An 8,906-nucleotide genomic window follows, 5' to 3' on the forward strand; every position below is an offset into this window, starting at 1 on the left:
GGGGGAGGTGGGACAGAGTCTTACTTTGTTACCCTGGGAAGAGTGCGTGGCATCATAGCTCACAGCAACCTCAAACTCTGGGGCTCAAGTGAGTCTCTTGCCTCAGCCTCCTAAGTAGCTGGGACTACAGGTGCTATTTTTAGAGATGAGGTCTCACTCTTGTTTAGGCTGATCTTGAACTCCTGAGCTCAGGTGATCCACCTGCCTTGGCCTTCTAGGGGGCTGGAATTACAGGCATGAGCCACCACACCTAGCCTTTTTTTGTTTTCTCCACTGGGCCCAGTCTTTTTTTTTCCCCCCTAGTTTCTTAAGATGGAAACTGAAGTTATTAATTTGAGACCTTTTTTCTTTGCTAATATAGGAGTTTGATTCTATAAATTTCTTCTAACAAACTGACTTAGTCACATTCCAAAATTCTGATATACTATATTTTCATTTGGTTCAAATGTCTTATTTCCCTTTTGATTTCTTTTATGACCCATGGGTTGTTTAAAAGTATATTATTTCCAGATATTTGAGCATTTTCCAGAAGAATATGTTATTTCTAATGTAATTCCATTGTGATCACAGCATATTTTTTGTTATGACTTGAATCCTTTTAATTTCAAGACTAGTTTTTTGGCCAAAAATATGGTCTCTCTTGGTAATATACCTTGTGCATTTGGAGAGAATGTGTCTTTTGCTGTTGTTGGGTAAAGTGTACTATAATACCAGTTAGGTCAACTTGATTGATAGTGTTGAGCAGATCTGCTATGTTCTTACTGACTTTTTGTCTACTTGTTTGATCAAATTATGAGAGAGGAGTAGTGAAATCTTCCTATAATTTTATATGTATTTCTTTTTGTAGTTCTATCAGTTCTTGTTTCATGTATTTTGAGGTTCTATTATTAGGTATATGACCTTAAGGATTGCTATGTGTTTGTGATACGGCCTTCTTTTATCCCGGTAATATTCTTTGCTATGAAATCTACTTTGTTTGATATAGTCACTCTAGTTTTCTTTAATTAGTGTTGGCATTATATATGGTCTATCCTTTTACTACAAGGTCTGGCAATTAAATCTACGCACTCATCCTACAAAAATTGCTACATACCTCACTGCTGAATATCACTATGTTCACCTTCAAAGTGCTCCCCTTGGGAAAATATGCACTGACACCAGCACCTAGTCCACCTTTCAAAGCAATTTTGAAACTCTTTTTTCCTGAATGACTATCAGAGCTGTTGTCTATGGCACACAAAAACACCACCCAGCAAGACACTGCCATGTGTCAAACACAGCTGTTTGTAACTGAGGTTGTGAAAACTTAACAAGTTGTCTGTACAGTGTTGCCAATAAAAAGGCACAGTGGCAAGTTTGCAAACTTGGTTGTCAGACTTTCTTACCACTACTTTTTCTAGGATGAATTCTTGAACTTAATAGACCTTGTCATATGTTGCTTTTTATCCAACATGACAGTCTTTGCTTTTTAATAGATCATCTATATTAAATGTGATTGTTATAGTTAGGTTTAAATATACTATCTTGCTATTTTCTATTTTTATGTATATTTTTTCTTCCCCTTTTCCTCTTTTTCTATCTTTTTTTTTTTGGAGACAGAGTCTCAAGCTGTCGCTCTGGGTAGAGTGCCATAGTATCACAGCTCACAGCAAACCCCAAACTCCTGGGCTCAAACAATTCTCTTGCCTCAGCCTTCCAAGTAGCTGGGACTACCAGCTATTTTTGGTTGTAGTGGTCATTGTTGTTTAGCAGCCCAGGCTGGATTCAAACTCGCGAGCTCCTGTGTATGTGGCTGGTGCCCTAGCCACTTGAGCTACAGGCATCGAGCCTTTCTGTCTTCTTTTGAATTGAGTATTTTTTTATTTCATTTATATCTTTTTTAGCTTAGTAATTATAACACTTCATTTTATAATTTTAATGGTTGCATTAGAGTTTATAGTGTACATCATTAACTTACTACAGTCTACTTTCAAATTATATTACATAGTACTTTCATTTCTCCTCACTCAGACTTTATGCTATTGTTGTCATACATTTAATTCTACTTAGGACATAAATTCCACACTAGATTGTTGGTATATTTATTTTAACAGTTTTTTCTTAAGAGGTTTAAATACATCGTGGCGGGTGCCTGTGGTCCCAGCTACTCAGGAGGCTGAGGCAAGAGAATTGTTTAAGCCCAAGAGTTTGAGGTTGCTGTGAGCTGTGATGCCACGGCTCTCTACCAAGGGCGACATAGTGAAACTCTGTCTCAAAACAAAAAAAAAAGAGAGATTTAAATAACTAAAAAGTTATTGCCATGCCCAATATTCTTTATTCCTTTCTACAGACACATTTTCATCTAGCATCTTTTTTTTTATGCCTGAAGAACTTTCTTGAACATTTCCTCTACTGCAGATCTGATTAATTCTTTATCTTTGTCACTAGTTTTGATCAATTTGGTTATAATATGTTTTGGTATGTTTTTCTTCACATTTCTATGCTAGAGGTTCTTTGAGTTCCTTGCATCTGTGGATCTATAGTTTTCATAAAGTTTCAAAAAATTCAGTCTAATAAGATATTTACCCCCCTAGAAGTTGTCCTACATTTATACATTCTCTGTTCTCTCTTTTTTTTTTTTTTTTTTTTTGAAGTTTTTGGCCAGCACCGGGTTTGAACCCTCCACTTCTGGTATATGGAGGCACCCTACTCCTTTGAGCCACAGGTGCCACCCTCTCTTTCTTTTTTCTTTCTTTTTTTTTTTCTTTTGAGGCAGCATCTCACTCTGTTGCCCTGAGTAGAGTGCCATGGTGTCACAGCTCACAACAACCTCAAATTCTTGGGCTCAAGCAGTTCTCTTGCCTCAGCCTCCCAAGTAGCTGGGACTATAGGCGCCTGCTATGAAGATGCCGGCTGGTTTTTCTATTTTTAGTAGTGATAGGGTTTCACTAACATTTTGCTCAGACTAGTCTCAAACTCCTGAGCTCAAGCAATCCACGTGCCTTTGCCTCTCAGAGTGCTAGGAGTGCAGGCACGAGCCTGCTGTTCCTGACTTTTCTCTTTTCTTGTTTTTTTGGTGTTTCATCTTAAGTACTCTTTCTCTCTCTTTTTCTTCTTCTTCTTCTTGTCTTCTCTTTTTTCTTCTTTTCTGAGACAGATCTCATTATGTTGCCCAAGCTGCAGTGCAGTGGCTATCCAAAGGCATGATTGTAGCACACTGCATCCTTGAACTGCTGTGCTCAAGTGATCCTCCTGTGTCCTAAGTAACCAGAACTACAGGCATGTGCCCCCATGCTCAGCCCCATATTAGCCCCACTTTGGTTAGTTTCTGTTGTTCACTAATCCTTCTCAAGTTCACTAATCCTTTCTTCTGCCATATCTGTTGTTAATCCCCTCCAGTAAATTTCCTTTTTTTTTTAATTTTTTTTTTTTTTGAGACAGAGTCTATATCGCCCTAAGCAGAGTGCTATGGCATCATAGCTCACAGCAACCTCCAACTCTTGATCTTAAGCAGTTCTCTTGCTTCAGCCTCCCAAGTAGCTGGGACTATAGGCGCCTGCCACAGCACCTGGCTATTTTTTTTTGTTGCAGTTTGGCCGGGGCTGGGTTTGAACCCATGTCCCTCAGTATATAGGGCTGGCACCTTACTCACTGAGCCACAGGTGCCGCCCTAATTTTTTTATCTTTCATAACTTTGAGTAACGTGTTTAATCTTTAACTTCATAGAATTGTATTCTATGTAGTACAGTCATGATGACATTTAATGTCTTTGTCTACTAATGTTTTTGCTGTCTGTATCTCTATTGGGAACGTTTTGATAGGTTGAATTTTCTCCTAATTATAGAAATATCTTCCTTCTCCTTTGAAAACATGGTAGTTTTTTGTTCAGTACCAGACATTGTGAATTTCACTTTGGTGCAGATTTTTTTTGTATTTCTACAAATACTGTTGAGTTTTATTCTGGGACACAGTTGAGTTACTTGGAAATAGTTCCTTTCAGGTCTTGTTTTAAAGATACATTAGGTTGGATCAAAGCACTGTATAGTCTAGGGCTATTGGTACTCCACTCCTAAAGCAAGACCCTTCTCAGTACTCTACCCAGTGCCCCGAGAATTATGACATTTTTCATTCTTGGCCACTATTCCTCGCCTTAGGTGAGCTCTGGCTGTTGTTCCCTCTAATACTTTTTGTTGCTTCCTTCCCATGCCTCAGGTAGCTTTCTCACGTGCAATACACTGATTAGGGCTCTACTGAATTCATGAGGGAAACTTTCTTGAGATCTCTGTAGTTCTCTTTGTGACGTTCATCAATCCAGGTCTCTTCTCTGATAACTCTAGCTACCTTGTACTTCCTAGACTTTAAGCTCTATCTCCTTATCTCAGGTAGTCCATCAGACTGCAGCTTAGTCTTCCCTCCATAAATCAGAAAGAGCAGATATGGGTGAGGCCAGGATTTGGAGCCTTTGGGGGACTGCACGGAGAAATCAGGACTAAGTACTACAGGTTATGTTGAAGGTATATTTCAGGAAGATGCAGATGACCTGAGCCAGTCCTTGGTGAATGTGTTAAGCAGTGAGTGGTGATTAGGGTATTTAAGTTTTCTGCTTCTGGCCTTGCAGCCAACCCACAGATCATTGAGGAAGTTGTATTCTGTGACTCAGTGTCCTTACCAGTAAATAGACTGGTCTTGCTGACCCCTATCAATGGCCAGAGGTGATTTCTCCAAAAAGGCTCTAGGGTGACCAAGTGACAACATGGCACAACATAGGAAAGATTGACCCCTGGCTTCAAACTGATTTTTCTATGGAGGGGAAGAAACAGGTAGCCTTTCCGCCATTTACAGATGACTCACCAGGGTGTGGCTGAAGGAGAACTGATAGTCAGTCCAGGGTTTTGCTTCTTAAAATGTGGTTGGTCCCCAGACTGGCAGCACCTGGCAGTTTCTTAGAACTATAGACTGTGAAGCCCCAGTTCTGCCCTTTGACAAGAGCCCTAGCTGATTTGTGTACACGTTAATGAAAGTTTGAGGAGCACTATTCTAAGTGTGCATGGTTACACATGCCCTCTAGTGGCTGCCCAGCAACGTACAAGTTGTTTTAAGACATTTTCTCATTTTAGGACCTTTGCACAGAACTGCCGAAACATCGAACATTTAAATCTCAATGGGTGCACAAAAATCACTGACAGGTGAGTAAGAAAGGTTAATTTGTGACTAAGTAACTACGAGGAGGGTAAGGGGAGAGAAACATGGCTGAAAATATCTTTAGCGTGTCTGCTCTTTTTCAGCACGTGTTATAGCCTTAGCAGATTCTGTTCCAAGCTGAAACATCTGGATTTGACCTCCTGTGTGTCTATTACAAACAGCTCCTTAAAGGGGATCAGGTAAGAGTGCCTACTGTTTGTGGTGAAGAAACAAAACTATGAACTATGAACCAAAACTATGAACATTCTGTTGTATCTGACGCCTTCCTAAAGGTCATAGTGAAGCAAGAAATAGGTGACCTAGGTCCCAGGCCAATTCCCTTCTGAGTTGCTTGCAATATACTAAACTCAAAGTTGATAATGAACTTTCTATTTGAAAGGCTGCACCCTGTTTTTCTTTCTTGTTCTTTCAGTGAGGGCTGCCGAAACCTTGAGTACCTGAACCTCTCTTGGTGTGATCAGATCACTAAGGATGGCATTGAGGCTCTGGTGCGAGGTTGTCGAGGCCTAAAAGCCCTGCTTCTGAGGGGCTGTACACAGGTACCAAAGGGCGATCCAGCTGTGTGCCTTATGTGTCAGGTGTGGGCACTTCATCAGGGAACTTGCTGTGGCATTTTTCATGGTGCCCTACTATTACCTTACTTGGATTCCATCCCTCTCTTGTTTTCTCTGTCCACTCAGCTAGAAGATGAAGCTCTGAAGCACATTCAGAATTACTGCCATGAGCTGGTGAGCCTCAACTTACAGTCCTGCTCAGTAAGTAGTGTGCCTTTCCTGAGCCCTGTCCTGCTCCATGTTCTTCCTAAAGGGATCTGCTGCCGGCCTCAGCTGAGGCGACTGGCAAATGGCCATGTGGCCAGACACTGATTCTTTATCTTGTGTCCTTATGTGACCTATCAATTTGTCACAGGATGAAAAAACAAAAAGGCATCATACTCAATACAAAGCCACTGGCATCTCTTCTAAAAATAATATAGATCAGTTCTTGATTCTTTTGAATAGAGTACTGGGGAAGCTATCAGGAATGCTGTGACTAGTTACTAACTGGTTGTGAAACCTGAAGAATTCATGATAAGATTTCAGTGTCTTTTTTTACTTATAAATTGGGGGTGATGACATCTCTTAATGTTGTCTCAGTGGATAAAATAAAATAACCGATATGAAATGCTTTGAAAAATAAAGCATATATATAAGAGCAAGCTGGCGTTTTCATTAGGGCATTAACCTATAAAAAATTATTGATGCTTCTTCACTGCCATTGTAAATATTGGTCATTGAAGAGGATGCTTATGCTTGCTACATCTTACGGAGTTTATAGGGGTCATAGATTTTCAGAAAGGTGAGAGAAAGCCCTTTTGTTCTGCTTTTAATGAATGAATCATACATCTTAGGGTCTCTGATGGTGGGAGAAAAAGTAGAAACTATCTTCTGGACAAATCTTGATCTTATGAGCCTAGACCAGGGGTCCTCAAACTTTTTAAACAGGGGGCCAATTCACTGTCCCTCAGACCGTTGGAGGGCTGGACTGTGGGCCCTGGGACGAGTCGGCTGCTAAGCAGGACAGGCAGCAGTGGCAAAACACCCGGCGGGCCGGATAAATGTCCTAGGCGGGCTGCATGTGGCCTGCAGGTCATAGTTTGAAAATAGGACCTATTTAAAAATAGGACCTTGACTTGGCTGTAGGATAGCACTGGCAGATGGCTTAACGTTTCATATAGATGGGTGGGCTTATTTCTACATGAATTAGTATACTTAGGTAAACAAACATATTATTTTAAATATTTATCGCTAAATATATAGAATAAGGCATTTATTGATCATTTAGTGATTTATTTAATTTTTCTATTTTGAAAACATGAAATATTATAAATACACATATATGTGATTTGCGTAGTAAATATCTAAAGCATGAATCTATAGGAATTCAACCAAATATTATCACCTGACTAGGCAAATATCATGAGCTCTTCATTTCATCTGATTTTTTTAATCATAGTTTATGAATTTTATGAAAAAGACCAAATCTGTATCAATTATGATAACTCTGGAGAGGGGGTGTAATTTTAAACTTTTACTCTCCATTAGTAATGCTATAACATTTTAAAGCTGTCTAGAGATAGTAGAAATATATACCTCTCCTCTGCTTCTACATATTTTATAGAGGTTAGTAGGATAAAATGCTAGTACCAGCAACCTAAACCCAAACTAGCTGAGCAATAGTGGGTCCCATTTTTCTGCTGCCCCTGCTGCATGGTGATGGTACCCTCTGCTTTTTCTTTCTGTACATTTCTCCCCAGCGGATCACGGATGAAGGTGTGGTGCAGATATGCAGGGGCTGCCACCGGCTGCAGGCCCTCTGCCTTTCAGGTTGCAGCAACCTCACAGATGCCTCTCTCACAGCCCTGGGTTTGAACTGCCCAAGACTGCAGTGAGTATACCATGCTTTTTGCTTTGCGACTCAGAGCTTGGCTGGGCTCACCCAGAGTGCTTCCTGCAGAAGGGTAAGGTCTGGCCAGCAGGTAGAGTGGATGTGTGGGGAGGCAGTAGCTGTGGGGTAGTGGCCTTTTGTTGGGTAAATTGATCCTTTTTTTTTTTGTTTTGCAGTTATTGGCTGGGGCTGGGTTTGAACACGCCACCTCCGGCATATGGGGCTGGCGCCCTACTCCTTTGAGCCACAGGCGCCATCCCAAATTGATCCTTTTTGTTGGGTAAATGTGTACATCTGATTCATTGAGGGGTATATTGGGAAAGTATAAAATGTCCACCACCAGTCAATCCAAACCTTAATTTCTTAGTGACTGTCACGTATTTGGCCACCTAATTTGCCTCATCCTATTATTGCTTTGATGGTGAGCAGAGGACTAGCCTTGCATCCAGATGTCACCAGGTTCTCCTTAGACCTGCTGCTAAATGGACAAAATGGGGGGAAACAGTCACCTTCTTATTTATCATCTTCCCAGTAGGAGAAAAGGTTTTGTTTTATTTTAACAAATAATAATTTATATTCTGATTTTCAAGGTAATACATTATCATTACTGGCTGTGAATATAAAAATCTTAATAATATTAACATTATTAAAACTAATCATAGCTAACATCAATGGAGCTCATATATCTTCCTGACTTATAAACATCATCTCTTTTTATCCTCACTGCATCTGTGAGGTAGGTACTATTATTCTTACCTGCTTTGCAGAGGAGAAATCGAGACTCAGACAACATCACATAATTTATCCTGGGTCAAATGAAGCATAAGAAGTAAAACTAGAATTTGAATTTATAGGATTTGACTTCAGAACCAGCAAATTTAAGCCCTTTATCAGAGGCAGGGAAAAAAAGCTGCATTTTTTAAAGGTCTTTACTTACCAGTAATCCATTTCCTGTGCTTACAGTAATTACAAGCTCTTTTAAGAATTGTCTATTTTGTCTTTTGCCTGTTTTTCTTACTGTTATGTTAGAGAAGATTCTAGGCAATTTTGAGTTTTCTGCTTAATAGGAGGAATTTGGGTGATCAAAACTGGATAAGAAGGAAGTCAAAATTATTGGTGTAAAGAAGTATTTAACTTAAAAATGCTATTCATGCATCCATCCCTGTTAAGCTTGGGTAACTGATGGCTTGGTACCCATAGCACAGTGGTTACAGTGCCAGCCACATACACTGAGGCTGGTGGGTTCGGACACAGCCTGGGCCAGCTAAACATCAAAGACAACTGCGAAAAAAAAAAAA

At 40.0% G+C, this 8,906-nt stretch overlaps 1 protein-coding gene across 6 annotated transcripts in view; it reads left to right on the top strand.

The window, feature by feature from the left end:
- FBXL2 (F-box and leucine rich repeat protein 2) overlaps positions 1-8,906 on the top strand; it is an 82,468-nt gene that overhangs the window by 59,279 nt on the left and 14,283 nt on the right. For 3 of the 6 annotated variants that reach the window (XM_023513923.1, XM_023513928.1, XM_023513930.1), the window contains 5 exons: positions 5,097-5,165; positions 5,246-5,360; positions 5,594-5,720; positions 5,862-5,936; positions 7,478-7,608. In XM_023513923.1, the coding sequence (XP_023369691.1) occupies positions 5,141-5,165; positions 5,246-5,360; positions 5,594-5,720; positions 5,862-5,936; positions 7,478-7,608 (473 nt within the window). In that variant the 5' untranslated portion in view covers positions 5,097-5,140. The remainder of the gene's footprint in view (positions 1-5,096; positions 5,166-5,245; positions 5,361-5,593; positions 5,721-5,861; positions 5,937-7,477; positions 7,609-8,906) is intronic. The other 3 variants (XM_012806096.2, XM_003781777.3, XM_023513914.1) reach the window with 1 other exon arrangement.

Source organism: Otolemur garnettii, unplaced genomic scaffold (assembly GCF_000181295.1).
Source record: "Otolemur garnettii isolate 467f Iridium unplaced genomic scaffold, OtoGar3 scaffold00002, whole genome shotgun sequence".
Lineage (NCBI taxonomy): Eukaryota > Metazoa > Chordata > Mammalia > Primates > Galagidae > Otolemur > Otolemur garnettii.